Source organism: Strongylocentrotus purpuratus, unplaced genomic scaffold (assembly GCF_000002235.5).
Source record: "Strongylocentrotus purpuratus isolate Spur 01 unplaced genomic scaffold, Spur_5.0 spur5_scaffold_6, whole genome shotgun sequence".
NCBI classification, from domain to species: domain Eukaryota; kingdom Metazoa; phylum Echinodermata; class Echinoidea; order Camarodonta; family Strongylocentrotidae; genus Strongylocentrotus; species Strongylocentrotus purpuratus.
This window is the reverse complement of record NW_022145612.1, coordinates 11802326-11830223: the sequence shown is the minus strand read 5'-3', so window position 1 is coordinate 11830223 and position 27898 is coordinate 11802326. Positions and strand designations below refer to the sequence as shown.

General features: G+C 37.1%; 2 protein-coding genes and 1 non-coding gene across 4 annotated transcripts; 1 reads left to right on the top strand and 2 right to left on the bottom strand.

Moving 5' to 3' along the window:
* Positions 1–1314: 1314 nt before the first annotated feature.
* LOC765066 (methyl-CpG-binding domain protein 4-like) lies at positions 1315–18702 on the top strand. Its single transcript, XM_031000551.1, has 7 exons — positions 1315–1408; positions 3788–4228; positions 5845–6404; positions 14783–15064; positions 15697–15846; positions 16973–17076; positions 17549–18702. Exons 1-7 carry the CDS (start codon positions 1362–1364, stop codon positions 17621–17623), a joined length of 1659 nt encoding a protein of 552 aa, XP_030856411.1. The 5' UTR covers positions 1315–1361; the 3' UTR covers positions 17624–18702.
* Positions 12028–12100, bottom strand: TRNAV-UAC. The gene has a single exon. It is a non-coding gene; the product is annotated as a tRNA-Val (tRNA).
* LOC100887887 lies at positions 18137–24516 on the bottom strand. Of its 2 annotated transcripts, none has more exons than XM_031000549.1 (7): positions 24010–24516; positions 23597–23655; positions 23261–23312; positions 22475–22628; positions 21424–21582; positions 20619–20672; positions 18137–20049 (listed from the first exon to the last, which is right to left on the bottom strand). In XM_031000549.1, the coding sequence occupies exons 2-7, from the start codon at positions 23627–23629 to the stop codon at positions 19347–19349; spliced, it is 1155 nt and encodes a 384-aa protein (XP_030856409.1). In that variant the 5' UTR covers positions 23630–23655; positions 24010–24516; the 3' UTR covers positions 18137–19346. The 2 variants fall into 2 exon arrangements, with proteins under 2 accessions (XP_030856409.1, XP_030856410.1); XM_031000550.1 differs by having other exon boundaries at positions 23597–23650.
* Between the last annotated feature and the right edge of the window lie 3382 nt (positions 24517–27898).

Below are 27898 nucleotides of genomic sequence, written 5' to 3'. Positions count from 1 at the left end.
AAGCAGCAAAACATAACAGTGTTTCACTCCTTTTTACTAAAAACAAAATTATAATCGAAGCTAGAGACCTCCCGATCCTGATCCAGGGATAAAAAATAAAAACATTGTGGTAATGGAAACAATGTCTATATCCCACATAATTATGCCGCTATGTGTGATCCTTCTTCACCAATTTCGCTCACTCTTATATTTCTTCTTTATTATCATTTGTTATGTATATATATATATATATATATATATATATATATATACTGTTGCTCAAAAAGTTGGAATATCTTAGTTTGACCCCAATTTATGGAATTATTTTAAAATAATTAAAAAATAATAGATTTAGATAATAGTATACATTCTCAGATTTTATTGAATAATAATTTGCCATTGTGTGTTTTGCGGGACTGCTAAAGCATGTGTATGCTACTATGCTTATCAACTAGGGGACCTACGCCCTCAAGTCACAAATGACAGTAATGAGGATTAATGCCCCACAAAATGGCACTAATATAGCACATCGACACGGCTTTGATCCTCCGGTTACGAGGCCATTGCTTTGTCACTAAACTATGACTGTATGCAGCGGGGGCTAGGGTAGGGGGCAGTTTCCATCTGATCTTTCTAGATGGATAGGCCTGTTCGTTACATCCTCTCCTCAGCCCAGCCCCCCCCCCCCCAAAAAAAATCCTTCTCTCTCTCTCTCTCTCTCTCTCTCTCTCTCTCTCTCTCTCTCTCTTAAATGGGCGAGCCATGCTCCTAATAGTTTTACCGAATCGGGAATATTGATTTTGCCACAAAATGGGGCTATTTAAAAAAAAAGTTGTGGTAACCAAAGACTTTTATATATGCCCCAAATTTTAATCAATATGTCACCTATCTATCCCTTGAGTCACAGGCCCATAATTTCCTGTCTTCAGCTCTTCTAGCCCAAATGACACGCCCATCCACTGCTTGATGTTATCAGTCCGTGCTTTAGTTGGTATGCCCCCTCCTTCTTTTCCAGTTTCTCCTTTCAAGATGGTGTTTGCCAAGCTATTTTTCCATCTAGTTACATGCCCAAACCATGGGGCTGATATTGTTCCTTGATAATTAAGTTGATATCCACTCAATTTATGCCCTTCCCCGCCAACGCCCTCGATTATAGCTCCGTTTGTTTAAAAATGTTCCAGTCCAGGCCTATCAAAACAATGGTTCGAATTAATGTGAGAAAATTTAGTCAGGTCGAGGAAAAGGAGGAAAGGGACTCGGAAAGGGTGGTGCCAAACGTCATCGCAAGGTTCAGTGCAGTGCCCCAAATTCCCACATTTTTGGCCACTGTGTTTTTTGTCCCAGAAAGAAACCACACGTAGAGGGCGTTGTTAACTTTCGAAATGGCGCTCAAGGAATCAGAAGCTGCAAAAATAGCACAGGATTCGGGGTAATTATTTAACTTTTAACATCATAATAAATGTTATGAAATACTTTGCCCACTATGATCATTCGTATTCCTACCATTATCTGTAATATAACGTGGTGTCTTTTTAATTTTAATCTTAAAAATTGACATGTTTACGGACTGTTCTTTTTCCTATTCACAGGATTCTTACAGTCCCACTCGTTGGTTGTATTGTGGGTCTTTATCGGTATCGTAGCATTCATTTAATTTAAATTTTAATTTGACACAGACTCTATCAAACCAGTTAAAATTAGTGTTCGATATGTATAGGGCCTTTTCGTGAAATAGCCACTGGTATTTGAATGTGTACACACACACGTGCCTGCATAATCTAGGCCTAGCCCTAGACTATGTGAATGTTGAATCTTGATTGAGGTGAAACTGAACTTTCTGAAGTCAAAATTGAAATTGAATAAGATCTAGAGTCTAAGACATTTTCTTATCATTTAATATCGGCTTCAATTGGAGGCAAAACGCGAAGATTAGTTTAACCCTTGGGTCTTTCCTTCCGGTAAAACTGTATGTGGGTGTGCTGGTGGATCTTTAGACTACAATATTATTAGGGTGTCTGAACGATTTTTCAATTTTCAATTTGGGATCGTTTTTCACCATTTTTGTTGGATATTGGAGTAAAAAATGTAATCAGAATAATACCTTTCAAATTTCAAGACTCACCGATGTTTCTATCAAAAGATACAGCCCCTCAAAAACTGTGCAATATTCATAGCATTTTGGTCAGAATGGACAGAAAAGTGGTTCACGCAGAGTTATAATTTCTGCTCAAAAGCTGCACAGCTAATGCACAGCACGATATGCAAAGCGTGGAGCAAGGGTATTTTCAAACTGTTGTAACAAATGATCCCTTGGGACTAGAGAAAATATAAGTGCATGGATATATTCTTTACAGCTGGCCCAACTTATCCCTCGGGGGGGCAGTTCGTGAAATTGGTAAATCTCCGAGTTACCATGGAAACGATGTTTAAATCGCTGTTTTGAGCAAGATATATTTAGAATTCCGGGGGTGGCCCCCTATGGGGAATATGGAGAAAAAGCTGCTCTTTCATATGACACCACATTTATTGAGTTTCACCTTCAGGATCATTTGTTATAAAGGTTTGAATTTCAAATTTTTCATAAAATCATAGACCAATTTTGCTTGGTCGCGCAATGCATGTAGACCACATAGGGATGTGTGCAATCTCTATGGGAAAGATTTTAGCACACAACATCGGGTGCGCGATCAGACACCCTAATATTATAAATATACGAATAGTGCAGTGGGTTCTTAAGGTGGTGGCTCTAGACACATAGATTATGTAGGTCTAAAGTTAGATCTAGTAGTTTTCTGATCGCACACCAGGTTTTGTGTGCTAAAAGTAAAACCCTTCCCATAGACATTGCACACATCCCTATGCAGTCTAGAAAATCATGCATGTGCATTGCAAAATTGGTCAACTTTTAAAAAATAAATTTAGATTCAAACCTTTATCTGTTGTGATCCTGAAGGTGATACTCAATAAATGAGGTGTCATATGAAAGGGCAGATTAATCCCCATATTTTCTAAGGGGGGTCATTTCAGATTTCTAAAAATATCTTGTCAAAACAACGATTTAAATGTTGTTTCCATGGCAACTCGGGAGATTTCCCACTTTTGAGAATTGACCTCCCGAGGGATAATTAGTTCAAGTCATAAGGAATATTTTGATGTCCTTTTTTTTTTTGCTAGCCCCAAGGGATCACATACGATTTAAGTTTGAAAATACCCTTCCCCCACTTTTTGCATATCACCTAATGCATTAGAATGCAGCTGTTTAGCAAAAAATGATAGCTCGGCATGAACCACTTTTTTGTCCATTCTGACCAAAATGCTATATTGCAGAGTTTTTGAGGGGCTGTATCTTTTGATAGAAACATCGGTGAGTCTTGAAATTTGAAATTTATTAATCTGATTACATTTTTTATTCAAATATCCAACAATGGTGAAAAACGATCCCAAATTGAAAATTGAAAAATCGTTCAGACACCTACTGAAGTACACACAGGGCCTCAATTGGCCATTTAACTTCCTATCCGAGAATTTTGCCACTTTTTTCTGATGATTTTTCCACTTCACCTTTAAAGTCAACAACCGCTTGTTCTGTAAGCTCATATTCACAAGTTTTTACACCGTTATGCTTTCAATCCTCGCTCTTTTAGTGTGAAATTTTCCTTTTCACTTGGTATGAATTGATTTTAATAGATTTTAATTTTAAGTTTTTTTGTAGAATATAATAATCAATGATCAAAATGTAATTTCTCAAAACTTAATTACATCTTACTTCTTTATTTTGTTTATTCATTTATTTTTTAATCACAAACAGATCTCGATCTTCAGAATCAAGTGATGAAGCCATTGGGTTGTGTAAAATAAGTCCTCTGACATCCTCAAGTTTTAAGGGGAAAACTGAACCCAAGCTCGAGGATAAAAATGGCAATAAAAATGATGATGATGATGATGAAGATGATGAAGATGAGCTAGTCATCGATGAGGGAAAATCACCTCCTAAAGAACATCATGAAGACAAGAAGGAGAAGCCAGAGTACAAAAGACAGGTATCAACGCCCTTGAAGAAGAGGAAAGTGTCGCTTGCAGAGGAAGAACCGGTACCTACGCCTGCTCCTGCTGAAGATGAGACACTGGATGTAGAAGAGGAGCCCACGATAGATCCCATTACATTTGGCCTACCCACAGGATGGACGCGGAAGATCACAGAAAGAATGTCTGGGGCATCTGCTGGAAAATTTGATGTGTACCTCACCAGGTAATTGGGACATTTCAAATTGGTATTTTGACACATGGTCCTGCAATATTCGCTACACAATCAGTTTTCTACACTGGTAATGGAATATCTAACTTCAACCCTCAGGTTAAACCTTACCTAACCCTAACCCTATAACCTGGGCAAAGTAAGCCCAAAAGCATATGTCAGGTCACCCGGATATCATGAGCTTTAAAAGAATTTCATTCAAACTTTTAGTGAAACTGGTATTCTAAGCCACAGCACAATTGAGGAATCTTTTTAAATCTTCTGGCTTGATTTTTTTGTAAAAAATATATAGCTCAATAGATTATTTAAATTTTCTTGGAAATTTGGAAGTCATTGCACCATGTCTGTTAATATACAAACTTGATGATACATGGTTCTAGAACAATTACCCCCCCCCCCCAAAAAAAAAAAACATGGACAATTACCCCCCCCCCCCCCCCCCCCCCCCCCCCCCACTCTCCAGAAAAATTAAAATTACCTCCCTGTTTATTACATGGAAAGTCCACCCTGATAATAAGTTGGTTTTGATGAAAGCAGAGTTTTTCGAGGGGGGGGGGGGGTGGTAATTGTCCTGGGGGTGTGGTTGTCCTTGGGGGTATTTTTCTGGAGGGGGAGGGATGGATTGTCCAGGGGGTAATTTTCCTGATACGATATGGAAAATGCCAATGCCTTACTTGTATTTTTTGGGTTGAGTGTTCAAAGCACTTGTCTTAGATGATTCCTATGACTCTTTTATGGACAAATTTTCTCTTAAAGGCATTGCTTAACAATGTTAAATCTGAGATGCATGGCCCTATGTGTTATCAGTGTCTGTGACATGGTGTAACATTGAGGCCCTTAAAAAATTGCGCTTCTAAATGATCATGAAGTGCCTCAAAAAAGTCAAAATCTTTGAGTAACCGGTTTTACCATACCGGTACTCATTTTCCCCAATAGACTTTAGTGTTACAAAAACCATTAGGAAAATGAAAAATGAAATTTTGATTTCCAATCATAAATATCTTGATAATCAGACAGGCGATTGGCTTGTAAAAGTCATGGGATTCCTGACTTACCTAAAGGTTTATGATTATGATTGCAGCATGAGCTAAATCCAGGATTTTGTTTCAGAATCTGAGGCAATGTTACTGAGTCACTTTAACAGCAATGCCTGTACATGTGCTTCTGTAAAATTTGGCTGATATCCAACTGGTACAATGGGAATGAATCACTCAGGATGTGTCATTTGAACTTTCAACTTCAACTTTGACCTTTGGGAGTCCTGGGATTCTATTTATCAATTCATTATCTTCCATATTTCCAAATTCCAAGTAGAGGATTTTTGATTAAAAAAGAGATTCTTTATTGTCATCCAGATTGATATGTAGCCGGCACAACACATGTTATTTATTATTGAGCCATCACTGTGTGTGTTGCACAGTATGGATATTGCACCATTCTTGGCAATATTTCCTGACTGTATGATGTCAGGAAGAGAGTGCTTAGCCGATGAATCATATAACTGGGAACCAATTGATACAACATGCCATAATGATGTGAGATACTCATAGTGTATTCTTTCTTGTCACTGATGCATTTCATCCATATTATCTTGTGCAATTGTTTTTCAGTCCGGAGGGAAAGCGATTAAGGTCTATGAAGGAAGTGGCCGATCACCTTGAGAAAACAAATTCAACCTATACAAGCGCAGACTTTATTTTCAAACCTAAGAATCTCAAACCCAGTGCTATACCCGCTGCACTGAGAGTGCCAACTAAATCAGAAACGAGACCGGCCAAGCGTTCGCCTTCCAAGACACCTACAAAGCGACTGAGCTCAGCAGATAAAAAAGAAATTGCAAAGAAAGCAAAAGTAGAAAAGGTTAAAGCTGTGAAGGAAAAGAAGAAGAGGAGCCCATCAAAAAGTGCCACGCTTCATAAACAGAAAGAGAAAAAGCTGCGGCTTGTGAGAAAACCACCTCCTGAAAAGGCAAGTGTGAAAGCGAGCAAGCAGCAGAAATTTCAGAGACTTCTTGTGAAGATAAACTTCCAGCAGAAAGGTGTTGAGGATAGTGATTTGGACAGTGAAGAGGAGGAAGAGGAAGATTCTTTTGACGAAGGGAGCGAACCAGAGGAGGAGGAGGAAGAGATGGAGGAGAGCCCAAAGACAACACCCAAAAAGAGTCCTAGAGGTTCGAGAAGTAGTCTTTCTGATTGAAAATAGGAGGTGGATATTTTGCACTTTGCTTAGTAATTGAATGTCCTTTCTAAAAACCAAAATATAATTTATAAATTTTAAGATTCCAAAAATGAAATATTTGCCTTTATAAAAAATTAATATTCTTGCTTGCAATTCCACTTTAAACATGGAATTATTGACTCTATGTGTTATGAATTTCACTCAGTGCAAATTAACCATCTTCAATTTCTAGAATTTCATGAGCATTTTGACAATTTGAATATGTACCTTTTTAAATATTTCTTGTTGATGCTTTGAAAATGCTTACATGCAATTTCTCAGGAAAATCAAATGAGCGTAAGGTTTCGTCAAAATTAAGTAGCACAAAAATTTAAATGTGAGGTTGAAATGTATGAATGTTATTATGTTGTATTTGTTCATTCGTTGAAATCGAGGCATTCAGTTGTATATTCATAGAAAATAAATAGGAGAGGAAAAATCAATAAAAATGCAGAGATTTCTTAATTGAATCTTGTATTTTTGTAATGGTTTTATACTCTGACTAATAAATGTTTCCAACAGAAAATAAGGTCTTACCCTTTTCCCCTTTTATTCTTTTCTGATAGGAAAAAAAATCAGTTGGCACAAAACAATTTGTAATTTACAATATGTTGCAATATATATGCAATGCAGTAGCATTTAAAATAGATTGTCTTAATCATGTTTAGCCTTTTTAGTTGGGGATACAAAATCTTCAATAACCCCTTAGTCTACAACAAGGTATTTTACATTTCTTTGCCTTCTTCTCTGTTAACACCTTACACATGATAACATTTAATAATATTAAAGAATAGTTCAAAAGTTAAGACAAATTATTTTATTTGCACAGCAATCCCAAGATTAACCAATATCAAATTTGACACAGAAATTTACATAGAATCATGGATACCTAAAACTGCCAATTTGTGTCTACAGAGCATTTAAACTTGTCCACATCATTTTTACTAAATCGAAAGCAAGTTTGAAATAATTATCAAAAACATGAATACAAACATGGAAATTAATATTTCACCAAATAATGTCCAAAAACACATGAAGCATATATGCCGATACAACATATTTAGGTAGCATGCATGAATATATTCAAATTATTTCCTAAGTATTCAACAAAATAGCCTATACAGAATGCTCTTCTTGTTTTGCTTAATACAAATACGTTCCCATTTGAGGGCAATTAGCACAGATCTTATAGTATGGTTTCGTCACAAGTACTTCTACCAAAATATATCCCACAGAACCCCAGTCTGATGACAAGTTGAAAATAGCCTAAAACAAACAATTGTTATTTGTGTGTGTGTAGATTTCCCTTTTTACCATACCCATACACGTAGTGACTTGTCCTAAAGACTTTTCAGATTTTGTGTTTTTTATAAAAAAATAAAAATCAGACAAGTCATTGGTTACTCTCTGATGACAAGTTGAAAATAGCCTAAAACAAACAATTGTTATTTGTGTGTGTGTAGATTTCCCTTTTTACCATACCCATACACGTAGTGACTTGTCCTAAAGACTTTTCAGATTTTGTGTTTTTTATAAAAAAATAAAAATCAGACAAGTCATTGGTTACTCTCTGTGCAAAGCTGCCTGCGTATGCTTTTAGTTTCAAGAGACATCCATGCAAGCATCAGTAATAAATGTCTATTCCATGCGATTACAGTTTGTTATGAAAATTAACATCTTTTCCCGAAACATAATAAGATAACATACCAAGGTAATTTTCAGAAGCAAGAGGAGAATTCTGGACAGAAATTTAAAAGTAGGAGATGAGGAGGAATGGCAGGACCATCGCTGCATTAAAAATTGTACATTGTTTCACTAGTTGTAAACTAGATCTTGCCTGAGAGATGATACTTTTATCTTAAATTTTCATAGAAAGTGTAAGATAATACGTTTCTAACGATTGAGAAAAGGCAAGTTTGTAAAAAGAATAGGTTGACGGTATTAGGACTGTGTGTCCATAGTTAGAAATTGTGGTCTGTATACAAAGAAATTGTTCACAATGTGTGGGTAAACGAAAGGGCGTTTTAAGTGGTTATTATAAAGTTTTAGTAAATGTGGAATAGGAGGAAAAGATAGATATTAATTCTAAACTGAAACTGGTATTTAAAATGAGCCTGGAAGTGTAATATATTTATTAGATTAAGTAGAGGAGACTTTGGTGATTGAACTGTGTTTTCATCCTGGTTGAAAGGCATGGTGATTGCTTGACTTGATACCCCTATGATTTGACACCCTTTTCTTCCAACACCCTGTAGTTTCTAGTCTTCAACACACTTTGGTTTTAACAGTTTGTACATGGAGATGTATGTATCAGTATGGGATAGTTTTTGTTGAGACCAGCTCTTAAGGCAATTGTTTTTTCATCTTTTGTTAGCCTGTGTGCTTACTGTAGTGGCCTACTGTATGTCATAAACATACAATAGGTGTGTAGGACATAGGGATGCTAGGACATAGAAGTATGGGATTAGGAGGTCATTGGAATTTATGAGCATTGGATTAAAGACAAAGGTGAGTTCTGGTTGGAAAAAAAGAAAATTAATACTCACAGAATCAAACGAAACTTACACTGAATGTTCAAGATTACAAATAAATGTCATTTGCCAAACAATTTTGATAGAAAATGTACACTGGCTGAGTAATGAGCATAGAAAGATTAGGAGTTCAAGGTTAGTAGCCCAGACACCATTTGTGTAGTCCCATATACATCTTTCTGTGTACAGTGCTTGTTACTTTACCAAAACTGGGCCAAATTTATTATGATTTTGATGACTCCAGAACTTTGCAGTACACACCAATACTTACATGATCTACTTTTTTTGATTCATTCCACACCTTTTCTTTCACAATGCAATCGGATGACCAGAACTCACCTTTATCTTTAAGTGTAACATCATGCACACAGTGAATGAGCCTATTTTTATATTGTATTCTTTTCAGTTATTAGTATCCAAATTTGTTGTAGAAAACTGCATGTTTGTATGATTTTGAATCATTTTTTGTTAAAAGAATTATTTAATGATATTTATAACTCTTAATCTTCAAGTGTCACTTACATGGAGCAGTATGAGCAAGAACAGGAGGACATTTTTTTTTCTTTCTTCAAAATCAGAAATTTGAAGACAATTACCTGAGTTTATGTAATATGACAAAATTCTCATGGTTTTAGCTTCAGATTTTTTCTGTGTCAGAATTTCAAAATAAAAGTTTTAAAATGTTCAGTTCTGCAAAGTAGAATACTTCAAACATTTAGGAGAAGAAAAAAAATGAATTATAGACTTAAGAGCAAACCTTTATCAGAGATTTTGTCCAAAAAGTCTTGAGTAATTGATTGCATGCTTTTCTCTTATTGATAATATATGTTTAAGTTCTGCTTCTGGACTGAATGACTATATACTGTGTAAGTAATGTTAATAGATGTATACATGGAGTATTTTTGATAAAGGAGATGTAACATTAATGTTACTTTATCACGCACTTGACGTGGTTTTGATCGAAATCAGTTTCACATTGACCATAACCTAGTCTTTCCTTTATAGTTTGCATGGGTACTTCAAATCTGTTCACTTCATTATTGGCACGAGTGCATGGTGATGGGTATGTACACTCATTTCAAATAACTATGTGTATTGCCTTCAATTCACAGAGAAATTCTTTGATAGAGGAGGGAGGGAGTGGTGTGGATTTTATGCTTTATATTGAATTGTATATATGTAGGAAATGTCTTTCTGAGGTTGGTTTCCAGAATGAGGACTAGAGAAGAAGTGAAATGTTTTAAAGATTTCCAACAAGACCAGAGCACATGTGGCAACTATGATTCTAACCACTTTATGAATGATACAAGTTACCTGAGCCTTATCAGAAGCAAAGTTGATTCGAATTACTTCAATGAATAGGCAGTCTCACTGATCAAGATTCAGCTAGCTGTAGTGGTAGGCTAGGTATAATAATTTTTTAAAATAAATATGTGGATTGTATCAAAGGAGTGAAGGGTGTGTACAAGTACTTGTACTTGGACAAAAAATGATAATGTATGATTCATATAGGAGCAGACAGCACTTGGTGTGCATAATATAGCTGGTCACTTTAAAATTATTGGATATCTCAGAAAAGAAGTATGTATGGACATGTGATACTGTCTGAATTTTTATTAAAAGGAATATATTTTTCAATTCTTTAATACATCTACTTGTAAAGTTGTTTGTAAATACTGGATAATTTAATATCTTTTATCAAAGTGGTGGGGTTTGTTTTTCATGAGCATTTACAAACTGAAGTTATATAATTCTAGCTATCTGTTACATCTGTCAATATCTAACTGATTATCTGAATGTACCTGTATGCACATGAATTTTGAACATCACCATTCCTGACTATTTTTCTGTTTAATTTAGACATGGATGAAATTTCAAAAAGGATTTACATCTATTTTTTTGTGCACCATTGCAATCATATAAGATTGTGTTGTTTTATTCAATTAAAATTTCATACAGATTTTGTACTTCCAAATGGATGTTTATTGTATATTCTTTTTGAGTGATTTTGTGTGAAAAGACAAATTCTGTATTTTTACATCAAACATTTTGGACCTTGTACCCCATATAATATAATTTATTCATTCAAGGAAACTGATTATTTACAGCTTCCGGACAGGTATTATTTTAAGTGAAACTATTACTGGCAAAATTATATAAAAGCAAAGAAAAAATCCTGATGTTTGTGAAATATAAAATGGTATGATGAATAATAATTTGAAATGATCAGCAAAATTATAATACCGGTACACATGTAGTCAATCAAATAATATTGTTTTTAAAATGTGATAACACTGAAATAAAAAGCTTGTCATAAACATGTATTACCGAATGGATTTATGAAGCAAAAGATGGGCCTTGCCCTGTCTTTGATGTTCATAATTTAAATATTATATATACATTTAAAAAATTGCAAAATGTGTTCACTGAACTTATCGCCACCCTTCACTCCTTTCCACCGTCCTCGGCTAGCCAAATGATCCGGGCTAACTCGGCTCAAAGACAACTCAGCCCAGCTGCAAAAACTGTCATTTTTTGTCATTTTACCGTAACCCTAACCCTAAACCTAACCCTAAACCTGCAAAAACAAAAACTGACCGTTTTTGCAGCTGAGCCGAGTTGTCTTTGAGTCGAGTTAGCCCGACTTCCTTTGGATGGATCTAACATCTGCATGTCAATGCAGGAAGTGGTTTGCTGTTACAGTCGATCCCCGTTGTAATAAACCAATTTAACCTGCCGTAACTAAACTGGTTTGTCTTGTGTAGGAAATACTGCAAACAAAAAGTTGCTACCTGCATTGTTGTATAATGAGACGATTTTTGTGGTCCAAGGACTTATAATATTATTATGAGGTTTCACTCTATTTGCATGTTTAAATACGGGAATTTTCTGTTACAGTGCAACATCGTAATAACCAATTTTAAACGAGGTAATTCTGCTTCGTACTGTTCTGTGTGTTGCTCTTCTTTTTGATCACCGATGAGTTACCTTGATATAACGAGGTTTCAATAATAATGGAAGTCAAAGCAAAGTAGCAAAAGAGAGAGCCTCCGCCCGGGCTCGAACCGGGGACCTTCTGCGTGTAAAGCAGACGTGATAACCACTACACTACAAAGACATTCATGCAAGCGGGGGGCCTTTTATTGTACCTAACACAAAAACTAGCGACTTTGCCTATGGTTACGGTATTTACCAAAGAGATACCAGCTGTTGGTATTACGAGATTCTACTGTATGGTATTCAGTGGTGGCCATTGACACATCTTTTTTCCTTTGCCTTTTTTTTAGCGGGGGGGGGGGGGGGGGTGATACGTACCCCGGAGAGGAGGAGGGGGGCCTGGGGACAGTGCCTCTAAATTTCATCAGTTTATTGGAAATTTTGTTCTTGAAAACTCATGGCTGGATTCTCACAGTGGCGGATCCAGGGGGGGGGGGGGGGCCCGGGGGCCCGGGCCCCCCCCCCCCCCTTGAGAAAAAATCATGTAAAATCACGTGATTTTTACGATTTTTGGGGGTTGGGCCCCCCCCCCTGGCGCTCAAGGGGGGGGTGCAAATTGAAATTTTTTTGAGGATCAAAAAAAAAAAAAATGTGCTCACTACCCCCCCCCCCCCCCCCCCCCCACTGAGCGAATTTTTGGCCGGCGCGTTTTTCAAATTTTCGGGAGCAAAAAAACAAAAAAAAAAAAAAAAAAAAAAAAAAAAAATTGTGCTCTGTACCCCCCCCCCCCCCCCCCCCCCACTGAGCGACTGAGCGAAATTTTTTTGAGGAGCAAAAAAAAAAAAAAGTTGGGCCCCCTCCCCTAAGAAATCCTGGATCCGCGCCTGCCTGCAGGAAAGGGAGATCTAAAGTTGTTCAAATGGATGCCGAACAAGGTGACTTCGTGGCAGCATCCCCAAAGTACTCCTATGGCAATAAATATACTTTTTTGTTTTACTTTCTTTAAAATTCATGAAGAAATTTGACTTCACTCGATAGGAAGCATTCCTAAGGGAAAGGGGGATATGAAATTGTTCTGAAGTGCTACTGATCGACTCCTCCAGAGGGAGAAGGCTTGGGAGTAGCCCCCTACCCTGAAGGTCCCCTGGATTACATGTTTTACTTCTCAAAAAATGAAAGGCAGGATTTTGGCAAGGCAAGGGTGATCTATATTATTTTGTTCAAATGGAGTACGTAATCCCAAAGGGGCCTGGGGCAGCGCCCCCAAAGTTCCTCAGCGGCAGTAATTTGACAATTTCTTCTTCTTAAAAACCCATGGCTGGATTCCAACCAAATTTGTATGAATCACCCATGCAGGAAAGGGAGATCTATAGTTGTTCAAATGGGGGTATATGCCCCCAAGGTGGCCTGGGGTAGCCTTCATCCAAATAGCAATGCGAGCAAACTTTATAAAATGCGCGCACGCGCGAATGTAGGAAAATGTTGAAAGATGTTTTTTGTTAATGTTCCATTTGCATCAAGGATACCTCTTTAAAATACCTGGCTATCCTGGCTATCCTCTAAAACGTTTGCGAGGCACATGTCGAAAACAAATGCAAGAACACCCATGCACACCTCTTACCCCCCCCCCCCTCCCCCCCCCCCCCCCCCCAAAAAAAAAAAAAAAAATCTGTAACCACTCCTGATTGCCGTCTATCACTCAGTTTTTACTTTATACAAAAGTTACCACTTTCAATTAGTTTCATTTTCAATCGTGGATAGTCATAATGAATCATCTGGTAAACCATAAGTCTTTTAAAGTAAACATGCATTCTCCACAATCAATGAGAAAAAATGAACATCACCAGGTCGTATTTTCTATTTATCCTCTTTCGAGGGACTTTATTTTGTCCATATCATAAAATAACAGCTATTTACAACAGCTGTGTATAATAGCAATAGTTTTTCTTGATGATGAAAACAAAATTAACTTCCTGAAGTGACATGAAAGAAAATCGAATAATGGATGCCATTTTTTGTTGGGGGGATGCCATTGGCTGAACGTTATATCCCTTTTATAGATCGCAAAAGATAATATTTAATTTTTTTTTTTATAGCGCTTAATACAAATGTCTCTAAGCGCTTTACAATTACCCCGGTCATTGGATTCAGTGCTCTCCCGCACACACTGTGTGCACAATCTCCACTCCCTGGGGAGCATTCCAGCCGGGCGTTACTTGACGCTCACAAGCTGTTTGACCAACAATGACGGCCGCATCCTACCGGGTACCCATTTGACACCTGGGTGGAGAGTAGCAAGTGCAGGTTAATATCTTGCCAAAGGATATTAGTGCCGTGTCGGGATTCGAACCCTCGACCTTCGCATCTCCAGTCAAGAGCCTTAAACCACTCGACCACGACACTCCCAAAGATTTACAAGAAGTGAAATCCTATACCATATTGTATTGCCAATATCATTTTTTTTATCACGATTGTATATTTCGATATTTTGAAAGTCCCTTCAATCGTCTTGGATAATCTTATGAGAATATGCTTTTGTTCATTTCAGACCATAATCAATTGTAACTATTGTAAGATTCGGCAAATAACACGGGGAGTATTGACTGCTTTGAGGGGCACGGTTAAAACTATTGCCCAAGGTGATCTTGGAACTGAACTTTGCAGTGTATTCCTGATTCTCGAGTCAATATTTGTTTTGACCAATATCGCAATCAACTTTGCAGTCAATATTGCAGTCTTTATCAATCAGAAGCCTATATAATCTTCATTATGCGGTATATAGCGTAGCGGTTACTATAGCAAAATTCCATTGCATGACTCGTTTCTTTATTTTTATATTTCTTTCTATTCTGCACATTTACAGCTCAGAAGACTGAAAACGCTTCTCACCGTGTCACCCGTTCCCGCTCTGCACGATTAGGTACAGCGACGGCGAACTCCACAACGACGACGACCTCCACCACCACGAGGAAGAGCCCGTACTTCGGTAGGAAGAAGGTCGTGCTACCGTCACCAAACCCTAGCAAATCGTCTACCTCCTCGCAATGGACCCCGCCTCGATCACCATACAACCTGGTCCAGGAAAGCTTGTTCCACGATCCCTGGAAACATCTCGTAGCTACCATCTTCCTCAACAGAACCAAAGGTAATGACTCCTCCATGCAGGGGCGGATTCAGGATTGTCGGAAAGCGAAGAGGGAGGGGGGAGCGAAAAGTTTATCCGGCAGTGATAAAAAAAAATGTCAGGAAACTGTTCGGAGTACCCCCAAAATATTACAAGCAAGCAGGAAAATGAGTTTTCATATTTAAGCATTACATCCCAGTTTCATGGTACCATTGATTTTTTGTTGTTGCTTAAACTAGAACCAATTGTTTTGTTTTTTTCCTCTGCGTTCAAACGGGTAGGGGCATATGCCGGTTTCTTTTTACGCTGAATAACGCAACTATGAGTCTTTTGTATATTTAAATCAGCAAATCGTATACAATGATTGAAATGATGTCCGGGGTCGGGCTTCAAATTAATGATATTTTATTTAACATTGTTGTTGCTACCTTGTTTGGCGTTCAACAATAAGGGATAGAGCAACGTCGATCTGACGCTGCTCAGTGGCTGCCGGGCTCACGATCAATTGGGCAAAAAGAATTTCTGTTTCGGTTTAATAAAATTTGGAGTGGAGTATTAGGCTCCTATTATTATTATTATTTTGATTATTTTATATTGTGCATTCGGGAGTGAATCTAATCGTAAAAAAACGTTATTCTACTTTTTATCTGCAGGATCGAAAGCCATCCCTGTTCTCTGGCAGTTCTTTCAAACTTGGGACACACCAGAGAAGACTCGATCAGCTGACTGGCAGTCGATCGCTGATCTAATACAACCACTGGGCCTTCATACGAAGCGCGCAAAGATGCTCATTCAATTTTCTGGTAAGTATATGAGCAAGAACTTAGGGGAGAGAAAAAGAGAGAGATCAAAAGAGAGAGAGAGAGAGAGAGAGGGGGAGGAGGGAGAAAGAGAGGGGGAGAGGAGAGAGAAAGAGAGAGAGGAGGAGTTCGAATATTTGATTTCCTGCTTGAAGTTGATACCATTGTTACCATAACGCACTTATCCCACTTTTAACTTTTATCCCAGGGTTAGATTTTTTCTTCATAACAATATCTAACTATTTGACATAAATCCGCTTGAACTTCTAAATTATTTCTTATCGCCACAATGGCTAGTTAATATCCTTCAAGATGATAGCCAAACCAGGATGTGGCTGTCTATGCTTTCGCCACTCTGCTCATTAGTATCCGTTGCATTATCCAGAGGAGGAGGGGGGGGGGAAGACTTCATGCATTATGGCTGATTGTCAATGAAACGGAGTTAAGTCTTTTGTCAATTCTGCTTGTTGCTACGACAGTCAGCCAGTGAAAACGAACTTTTAAATCAAATTATGGAAATGCAAGCATCACTTTAAACAAACAGAACTTTGTTGCTCCTTGCTCATTTTTCCTGATTGTGGTGTCATGTGAAAGGGCAGAAACTGAACTTTCTAAAAATGTGAATTTTTCTTCGAAATTCAGATACCGCCCGCCAAATGCCTTTTTGGTTTCCTTCCTTTAAATTGCTTTTAATCACTCATGCGTGTAATGTGCATCGTATGAGTTGCATCAAATAAAAGAGGAGGATCTAAGCTTTACAAATATGTATCATTTATTCATTATAATTGTGTTTAAGTTATGATAAAACATCGATAATTCTCGATTTCGGTTTTTCTGGGTCGCACTGTATATATATATATATATATATATATATACAGGCGCGTACGCAGGGGGGTGGTTTTGGGGTTAAACCCCCCCCCCTCGAGTTTTTTTTTATGTGTATGTTTTATGTATGTTTTGGGGGAAACCCCCCCCCCCCCCTTGAAAAAAAAATCCTGCGTACGCCACTGTATATATATATATATATATATTGTTTGTTTTCGAAATCAAATCTACGTTTTCCAATACCATGCTTTAATAATTTCTCGTTCACCAAAATATGGTTTGAACTACATCATTCTTTTCATAGATGAGTTTCTGACTAAAGACTGGACTTATCCTATCGAGTTGTCCGGCATTGGGAAATATGGCAACGACTCCTATAGAATCTTCTGCGTCAACGAATGGAAAGAGGTATAATTTTTGTTTTTCCTATCTTGAAAGTTTCCTCCCCTTGTTCACTTTCTCTCTCATGTCCATAACATCTATTCATCTCGTTCTCTCTCCCCCTCTCTCTCTCCCTCTCTCTCTCTCTCTCTCTCTCTCTTTCCAACTCCTCGCCATCTTTTTTTTATTTTTATATATATGTTTGTCTTAGACCCATCTCTTTTTCTATTACTCATTTTTTCTCTCGTACTATTTCTGAAATTTTATGCTTGAATATCCCATCTTTATTTCATGGAACGCAATGCAGGAGTGTCAAGTCTGACAGACATGAGCGCTGTACAAGAACCCACTATTATTATTAATATTGTTATTATTCGTGTTCAGTGTTTTAAGTCAAACTATTGTCATTTTTTAAAAACAAAATTTTGAAGACATTGCATCATCTTCATAACATTGTTTTTAAAATGTTTGATTCTTTTGTTTGTCTGTTGTTTGGTAGGTCAAACCACAGGATCACATGCTCAACAAGTACCATGACTGGCTATGGGAGAACCACGAAAGACTAGGACTATGACGTCATCTTTCTATATGAGCGTCAGATTATGTCTTTGATTGTTATATTTAGATTTCACTCGACACAATTATATGTGATCTGTTACTGAAATATTGTTAGACTTGTATAATCATGTATGTATATACCCCGTGACTCTGAAGCATTTAATCGCCGTGCTTCTTGATCTTACTTTAATGCGTATAATAAGAACCATTTTACGTCGATAAAGTTGTGCACAAACTATTATGGCATAGATTTTCTCCTCGCTATATTTGTATTGAAACGGTTGGTATCTTTTCTCTGAATCATTTTTAATAAATGATCATAAATATGCATGGAACTATATACTGAGGCTGTATTCGAGGCTGTTCATGTATGAAGATAATCGTTACATCATCAAATGTGATTTTACGAATGGTTAGATATCTGAGTCTGCTTTTCATGTAGATAGTTACTGATTCGTCTTTCAGAGGTAAAAGTGTTGAAGCAGCGAAAATTGAACACGAATGAACGAATTTGTTTTAGCTTTTTAAATGTTTGATAAACATTGTTTAATAAGAATGGTATACGAATCACGACTGTGGTGTACAATGAACAAACTTTCTACATATATTCATAAGATCTTGTATACCTATATATTATAACACATCAAATATGAATGATCGAAATACAAACTATTTGAGAGGAATCATGAATGTTTAAGGTATTTATAGATAACCATTCTGTATCTGCAATCCTTTAAAAAAAATTGTGTAAATAATTTTTCCCATATCAGGATTTTACGGTATACATTAATTCTACCTCATAAAATCACACAATATTGAGAGAGAGGTTGTTTTCACGCATCATCACTGCTCATATTAATTTTCATTGTGCCCATCCTTGCGTAGACTAAACTAATGTCATCCATCTAAATTTAGACATAACTATAGAAATACATATTATACATGAAAAGCGTTTTAAACTGTCCATTATACCAGTGAACTGGACACCGATTGTTGAAATTTAAATGTGTATATACATTCATATAAACAAATTGTAGATCATGTACTTTTATCGTGAATATGGTGAACAATAAATAATTTCGTTAATACAAGTAACTGTCTAAGCAGTTTGCGTAGTTTGTAAATCAGTATATTCTGTACATAATGCAACCAAGTGCTTAATGCAATGTACAGTGGCTAAGAGAGCACCCCCCCCCCCCCCCCCCATGGCAAGAAAAGAGCAAGGATGAATTAGAATGGGTGAAAGAACGGTACGTTTGAAGTAAACTACGTAGCGTGACGGTAGAAGAAAGGGACCCTCTCCAAGATTCATCTGGACAGGTCATTCCCCCCTCCTCCATTCTCGAAACTTAAATTTACATCTTATTGCATGTTACTACTCCGTATAGAAACTTTGGAAAGAACCAGGTCCCACACTATGAGTAGCCTATCCACCATCGTCTATGGCCTTCTTCGAAACAGAAGAACCATTTGACATGATGCCCTCGGTGATTTCGACCTTGATATTGAATCTGAATTCGACCGGTTCTCCTTCAAACCAGAGGGATTGCTGACTTGTGTGATTCATCAAAAATATGATTATATGTCATGTCCTGTCAAATACATGAATAGCTGTTATGTAATGTTATGATAGTGAAATTTTTAAAATTCAACTCGACGCAACCGGCGAGGTAGAGTGTATCACCTGTATATTTCCATTCATAACATAAAGGCTACGTGTTGATTTATCATCTTCTCGTTCATTTATCTTCCTCTATGGCCAACAGTCTATCCACCTTGCCCAAATTATTCTTAAATCGTAGCATCTTATGTGTGGATCTCCGAGGCGTTCCAAGTAACGTCGGTTCGCCCATATCTTCAAGTTTCTGCATCGCTTCTGACTGAGCCGTTTTCAGATTAATGATATCGTCCCCAGACGAACATCGAGTCTTGCTCTTAATAATCGCATCCTCAATTAAACGACTCGTCAAGCTTTTGTCCCGTTTGCTGGAAGTCTTGGATTTAATAGCGGGTAGGGGTTTTGTTTTTTGCATTGTCCATTTGTTCAAAGTTTGTTTCCTTGTGTCGCGATGCTGCAACGCCATTTGTTTACCAATCATCTCTTTCGCTCTTGTAGTCTGCAGCCGATAATTCGACAAAATGTCGTTACCTCTATGGGGCTGACCGATTGGGTCAGGACGAGTTTGATCACTTGGTAATTGACGAGTCTGAGGCTCATCAATCTTTAAGGAAGTCCTCGAAGCACTAGATCCTTGAGAACCATCCTGTATAGAAGGGGTACTTTCAATTGTCGGTCGTGGTTTTAATTGGTTATTTAGCTTTGCATGACTTCTTAAGCGACGTTGACCGTTGGCGTCAGTTTCTTTATTGTCGACGACCACGACAATCGGTTTATTGGTGCTTTCTTTCGCTTTGTGTTTGGACATCGTACCCACAATTTTCCTATGAATGAAAGATAATTCATAAAAAATAGTATTACATGTCATGTACTCTCAAATACATGAATAGCTGTTATGTAATGTTATGATAGTGAAATTTCAAAAACTAAACTCGACGTAACCGGCGAGGTAAAGTGTATCACCTGTGCATATTTTGTGGATGTGCTAAGCCGTTCTTTCATACTTTTCCCCTCTTCTTTTTGTCTTTATTTCCATTTATAAAATATACGTGTTGATTTATCATCTCCTCATAAAGGAATGTTCGATCATTATTATTCACAAAGAGGGACTGGAGCATGATGCCTCTATACTACGAACACAGTGACACAATTCGTATTTTTAGGAACATAATTTGATGGCGTGAGGCATCCGGCTACCAATATGACAGGTGCCGAAAAATGACACAATGCTTGATGGATAATACAGAAAATATCTGGATATAGCTATTATGTTAATGTCCTTGGAAAATCATGAGATTTGTCCGGATCATGCTTTCTTTATATTTGTCTAAATGACACTGAACTTGAGTGATACTGACATATGACGAAAAAAAGAACTCCTACAACAACTTACTTGACATGTGAACTGTGTCGTAGTGCGTACGGAACATGGCGAGACTTCAGGTTCCTATATCAAACAAAGTTCAAGAATAACAACGAAAAATACAAGAGTTTAATGCAGAAAACTTGATTGTATTTCCTTATATAGATTTTGAAGAAAAAAATGCCCTTTCACAGCTCTGGGGCGACAAAAATAAATTAAAGTGAAAGCTAGTATACATCTAATATACTTATCATCAGTTCATTCACTCGCTTTAGTTTTCAAATTTTAAGCGCTTATATTATTCTATATAATTATAATGTGAACCATCACCATGTCATATCACATTTTGAGTATCTACACTATATTATGATCATAATCTGTATCGATATCATACAATTAATTTGTTAATGGAAGTCGTAAATAATGAATAAGTCGAACCTGCTGAATTGTGTTTTTATCACACGTACATGAAGTATAGGCCTATACGCTACTATGTCTTTTTCCCGTTTTCATTCAGGTATTGTTGATACATGAATATATTTCATGATAATGTTCAAAAAAATATTGTAAAGGAAATAAATATTTACTGAACTGAATTGAAAAAATTGTATTGACAATTACTTTTGCTAATGAATTTTGATAGCTAAAGAATCCAAATCCTTTCTAATGTCTATTTGAAATATGATTTTTCAATTTAAAAAAAATGTTCATTGATTCAAGAGAACTAGAGGCGTCAATCCATCTACAGGACGGGGGCAGGGGGCAAAATTTTGCCCCCTCCCCAATGACAACCCCGATGACCACATCTATCTTCACAACAAGTCAGCTCACTTACCCTATGGGTAAGATGCTCGAGCCCAGCTCTAGGTTATCCACTTTCCTCTGCAAGACTCTTTTGATGAGCTCACTCATAGGGATCGGATCGGCGCCCTTTATGTCGGATTGCGTACGATCTGAGACAACCCCGCCGGAGGAGGGCAACATGTCTGGCTGCCTGTAATGGGGGAAGATAGCAAGGTTGGAAGTTGGAACATGATGATACATACACAAGATTGCATATAGACTTTCAAAGAAGTCTTCCTAAGGCCATTTCAAAAGCCTCGTGCGCAGGCGCGTAGCCAGAGTTTGATGTTTGGGGGGGCACATACATGTAATCGATCGAGGTCAAAAAAAGGGGTCTACAAAATTTCAACCGATCCTGGAAATTTTAGGGGGGGCACGTGCCCCCCCGTGCCCCCCCCCCGTGGCTACGCGCCTGCTCGTGCGTCACCTTTGGAAGTTGTGCGAACGTTACAATAAGACAAACAGTTGATCCAATTTCTATAGACAAAACAACAAGTTATTCGAATTGCCCTCGACTTGATCTCTCGAAAGTCTCAGCGATCACTCTATCATAGGAATGTGGAAATCCATATAAAAAGAAGATGGGTACAGGTTTATAAAGGTAGTCAGCGACGTTTGTGTGGGTCCCAAAATTGAGGAGGCATCGTCACGTTTGGGGGGGGGTGTCTTAATTTCTAAATGTCGATGGATAAAATCAAAAAGGTCACTGGTAAGGGTTTTTTTTTTTCCCTTTCCTTTCTATATTTTTCGTTCTTCCCCCTTTTCGCCATTCTATTAGGAGCACGCGTCCCAGTATTAATATTTTAATTGGAAGATGGATAATTATGTTAAACGTAGGCCAGCCTAATTGAACATCACTTTCTCTAATCGATTAACCGAATCGGTATGATAAAGATGAATAAGTTTACCACGAAATACGATTTACTGACGAAGGTAATATAGACATAATTATAATTTTCTAACATTAAATATTGATATGCACACTGTTGCGCATTAGCATAAGAGCAGTTTGATTCCATGATGTTGTCTCTATGGTAACCTACCAATGCATGTAGTTAGTACCCAGAAGATCCCCCGGCGTCACGGTTATAGATGATGCATTATTCATCATGCCTCCCGACAGACTGGTGTCACGTTTTCCATCACGAAGTGTGTACCGTCGCCGGGCTTGGAGTATTGTAGATGAGGTTCCATGTCCTTTCATAACATTTTTTTTAAAAGAGATAATATATTTGATGAGTCACACATAAAGATGTCTTATTCGATTTCATTACTGCTTAAAAAGAAAAGAGGGAATTTCACTTGTAGTTCTCACTCCCCCGGGAGTTACTTAAGCAATTACTGTCTTGTTTAAGAGTGAATACCGATTTATCGAGTGCTCTCAGTAAAGAAAAGAGTAATTTGAACTTTATTTTTACTACATTTTTACTCTTAAGATGAGTCACATCTGTTATCACTCGATTTTTTTTTTTTTTTTTGGGGGGGGGGGGGGGGGGGGAGGGGGAGTAACCTTTTGAAGTTTCATGGCAATTCAATAGCACTACATACCAACAAAATGATTTCACATTCCTAGCAGACTGTATAGTCACAAAACTCAAATGACAGAAGAACATTACTATATATACGAAACATCTCGATACGCTTACGCATAACAATACATCAGGAAAGTGATGTTAAGGACATGCAGATCAAATGTAAACATAAGCAAAATATGTGCAGGGATTATTTATAGATTAATGCAACTGCTCAATGAAATGTTTCCTGTCACTTGAGTCACATTGCCAACAAGGGGAGGAGGGGGGGGGGGGGTAATGTACAAACTGTCTCACCTTCTCCCCGCTGTCGCATTCGACTTCGGAGCTGCTCCTGGGCCTTATCACGCTGTAAGAAACAGAGAGATGGAATCACTAGTGATGAATGGACACTCTAACCATAAATGTTCGTAAATATCAAAGGACAGAAATTTGAATTTATTATCTACACTGAATTTATATTTGGCTAATATTCGAAGTAGTAACATAGAGGGCCATCATAATATTGCATAATATGTCAATATGATAATAATTTACGTTCAAGTTGTATAGCAATATTGATAATAATACACATGAAAAAAAATTATAATTTTCTATGCGCTGTAACCGTCGTTACATCTATAGTGTCTTTACCTTGCGTTTCTGTATCATCATTGCAGTCGTCATTCTTTCTTCAGGACTGTAGTGCTATCCTAATCGTTATGAAGACAAAGAATAACAAATGTAGTATTAACAATGTCCTATATTTTGTTACTTATTAAAGCCTGTAGGTGTACGTGGGGAAATATTGGCCCACACTTGCATGTTCTGCATCATACTGCTATACAGCTCAGTTAATTCTCCCTCACTAGTCTATATAGGCCTAACCATAATAACTCTACATAATAATGTTTAAATTTTCATTCTTAGACTAGTATGCATTCACTCAGTACCATGCACATAATGATTATGCCGACATGAAACAACATAGAGTTGACCTATGTATGAACGAACACATACAAGTAATTGCAAACTATAATCAAGTATGATTTTATAAGTATATATACCTGTACTTCCTGTATTCGTCAAAATATCCATCATGAGCCTGCAGCATCATATAGTTTCGGAATGTCTTCCTTCTTTCGATGAACCAAAAGTCGAATGATACATAATTAATTTCTCATTTGAACAGACTATAAGTGAGCGAGAAACTTGTCGGTAATCCATAGTTGAAGTTAGCTTACACCAGAATATCATCACAAGGTGCTATATAAATACACCTTCGTGCGTTACGCCATCTTGTCATTTTGGGCGAAGATACTGAAACGAAAATGAACAAGACTTCTCGAAATACTTAAACCATTGTCAATTGCAAAGTTTATATAAGCGTCAACTCCATTGTGTGACTCCTGTCTGAACGGCTCCTTACAGTCTAAATCCCTGCATGCCGAGGAAAATCAACAAAAACTATAACTATCCTGTGGGCCAATAATGACAAGCAAAATGACATCTTGTTTGTCCTGTCCCGCCCCACGCCATTACTCTGGTATTCCTTAAGACGTCTTTATACGGGTCTTTTTTTGTTTTGTAGTCTGGTATAATTATCGATTTTCAGAGAGGAGGATCTCATGTATATGGGTTGTGGCTATACAGACATGTACGAATTACACCCTTTTGTTTGCGAAACCGACCCTCTGCCAATTTACATACAGAGGGAGTATCGACCCGTTTTGTATGGGCGATCGAATTATATATCATGGAAAAGATTATCGTCATTAGATGTGTTATATCACATGAAGATTTAGAGTAGATTGTGATCTCTGTTGTAATATCCTCCACGGTTGGCGTTGAAGCAAACCTCTAAATATAACATTATAACGGAAAATAAAACATTTTAACGTCAGTTTTCATGAAAACATTGATAATTCCTAACACATAACAATATCATACTCATTTCAAACTCCAGAATAAACCCTATTTAAAAAAATTAAATAACATGTTTTATATGACAGAAATTGAGAAAGAAAGAGAGCAATAGAGTAGTATTTAAAGGTGGAGGTGAGAATGGGAAAGCAAGACAGGCACATACAGAGAAAGGGGAGAGAGAAAGAGAGAGAGAGAGAGAGAGAGAGAGAGAGAGAAAATAGGGAAAGGAGCAAGAAAGAAAGAGATGATAAAACCATTTAATTTTAGAACCCTTGATCTAAAAGCGCGACTGACCGGGTTACAACTAAAAAACAGTGAGGTAAATTTGCGTTTGATTTAGGGGACTTGAGTTTAATTTATCCTTTCAAGCGAGAATCCTACTGATTTAAAAGCTCTTAAATAGGAAAATGAAATGTATTATTATTATTGTCATTATTTTTGTTATGGTTATAATTAGTGATATATTTCTTCACTTATTTATCACCATGGCCAATAATTACTTGCTACTAACTATTGACCACTTAGTTTTGCAAAGAAATTCTGGTTATCGCCCCATCATCATTATGTTTACTGGCACCCCTTACCTATGCCAGAGTGACCAAGGTATTTTCATCGAAAGTCTGAGTACCTCGAAGACTGGTAAGATGGCATTATAAAAAGGGTATAGGGGTAATGTCGGTTCGTATTAGTTTATAGGGGGGGGGGTATTTGGAGCTATATAGCGAGTAAATTAGAATTTAAATGTTTTGTAGAAATCAGGAAAAAGAAGTGAATAAAGGTATAAATAACTGACATAAATAGATATAATTTCTTTTATACTTTTATGTGAACAAAAGGAAATACTTATAAATTCTTCGATTAAAAAACAACTATATATTAATAAAATCTACCACCTTGTCATTTTCTTTATTGTTATAAAAATAATAATAGTAATATTTATAACGATGATGATAATAATAATAACGATACCAAAAATAAAAATAATAATAATAACAACAACAATAATAGTAATAATGATAATTATAATAATGTAGTATAGTTGTAGCAGTATAATCAGTAGTAGTAGAAGTAGTAGTGGTGGTAGTTGTACTGATAGAAATAGTATGAATAGTAGTAGAAGTAGTAGTAGTAGTTGTAGTATGTAGTCAGGGGCGGCGATTTCTTTTCATGACCGGGGGGGGGGGAAATGGGAGGGACGAGGGGGCATAGTGAACGAGAGAGGCGAAAATGATGAAGTGACTGTCCCCCTCACAGGTTTTTGAAGTTTTGTTGTATTAAAATGTTCTAAAATGTATACATTCCTTTGCAAAACTACAGTGTAAAAACAAGCAATATACTTTTTTCACACTTCACTTTTACATTGCCGGTAATTAGTGTGCATTCCGAAGGGTTGTAAACTTGTAAATATTGAGTAGGTCAATATTAGTAAGTAGGGAGCTGGCAGTGGGCATGGATGGGATTTCAGAATGTGAGTGAAACATTAAAATGGGAAATTTTGAAAATGGCCGGATATATAATTTCCAAAGGGAATAGCAAGTCGATCAATTTAGTCAAGAAACGTTGTTTTAAAGTAGATATTCATTGATTTTAAATCTAGCTTTATTTTCATTATTGCAAAGTTGAAACTTTGATTCGACAAGGTTATCAAAATTCAATGCTTGGAAATATTCGAAGCAATGATTATCATAAATTACAAAACGCTTAAATACAGCCCCGGCATAGCACCTGAATAGCTCTCCGAACGCTGCTGAGATGTGTGAGATCACAGCAGGGACATGATTTGCACAAGCAGACGATATCCCATGACATCTCACACATTTTCAGTGCCTGTGTTTTCATCTTCTCTTGAGTTCTTTCTCTTACTTCACTACCGTCAGGCTAAATGTATAATCTATTGCCTCACTCTAAACCCCGCGCATGGTTTTATTTTGATGACAAATGCAGCGATACAAAAATAAAGGAATCTGTCGCTTGTAAACAAAATAAGACGCCATTGTATATTCAGCTGCAGACACCGCAGTATGTTCGGCGTTTTTAAGAGGGAACAAATGCCTTCCTTAATATCAATCCGGGGGCTTTTCAATTTGAAAGTCTGGTTTCTTTGATTGTTAATTAACCCCTATCCTGTGTATTTCCAAGCAAAAGATTTTAGTTATCAGAATCGGGTCATGTCCCCTTTTGATCGGTTTGACGTGCCATTACATTTATATACACTAAACTCATTATAATTTGACAAATAATAGCTTTGCAATTATGTTCATTCTTTATGGGATGTCGTCTGCTTGGGCAGTATTGGTCCCTGTTGTGACGTCATTAAAACATCGTTATTTTTCTGGCGAATCTCTCGTATATCCCAGCTGCTATGGAGGTGGTTGTATTTTTATTTTTATAAATCACCCGATATGTAGCTGACCTCAAACTTGTACGATGGCCATCTGTTAGCTTACCAGTTTCTAGTGATACATTAGTTGACATATTTGTGATTTTCTTTGAATTTCACCTTTAAAGCTAAATTAATATCTCGACCTTGGGAGGGAGCTATACAACATGAAGACTTTATTATTTACAATTTCATCACTTTAGACTCGATTTCAACCGCGACAACGATCACTGAAAATTGTAGGATCGAATCAGTGCTTCCAATAAGTTCAATTGAACCAAATTCATGACCCCATACCAAAACTTTGTATTACCTTTAGATTAAGGTCATGTAATGAAGGAACTACACCATTTCCCCTTAGGCGACAATATTTATATAACTAGGCAGGAAGGGTCTGCTTAAAAGAGCAAGCGAAATATTCATTTTTGTAGCACTGATCTGTTTCTATAAGTATAACTCTTAACCTTGTAAGCATACAGTGTAAACTGTGCTTACCTAATACTAATGGAATACACATTTTCTACAATATTAACTTTGAAGGATATTATGTGAGGGAGAGAAGCGACCGAGCGAAACTGATATTTTTGCATTTTGATTAGTCTATTAAAAGCTGCACTCTTGGGCCTTCCAGAGCCTAGAAGTGTGTTGAA

Excerpts from the sequence above, each read along its gene's own strand:
- LOC765066 (XM_031000551.1), top strand. The coding sequence starts at position 1,362 with ATGGCGCTCAAGGAATCAGAAGCTGCAAAAATAGCACAGGATTCGGG. Across the intron at positions 4,229-5,844 it reads TTTGATGTGTACCTCACCAG|TCCGGAGGGAAAGCGATTAA; the intron begins GTAATTGGGACA and ends ATTGTTTTTCAG. Across the intron at positions 6,405-14,782 it reads ACCCAAAAAGAGTCCTAGAG|CTCAGAAGACTGAAAACGCT; the intron begins GTTCGAGAAGTA and ends GCACATTTACAG.
- LOC100887887 (XM_031000549.1), bottom strand. The coding sequence starts at position 23,629 with ATGACGACTGCAATGATGATACAGAAACGCAAG. Across the intron at positions 23,313-23,596 it reads TGATGATACAGAAACGCAAG|CGTGATAAGGCCCAGGAGCA; the intron begins GTAAAGACACTA and ends TGTTTCTTACAG. Across the intron at positions 20,673-21,423 it reads TCGAGCATCTTACCCATAGG|GAACCTGAAGTCTCGCCATG; the intron begins GTAAGTGAGCTG and ends TGTTTGATATAG.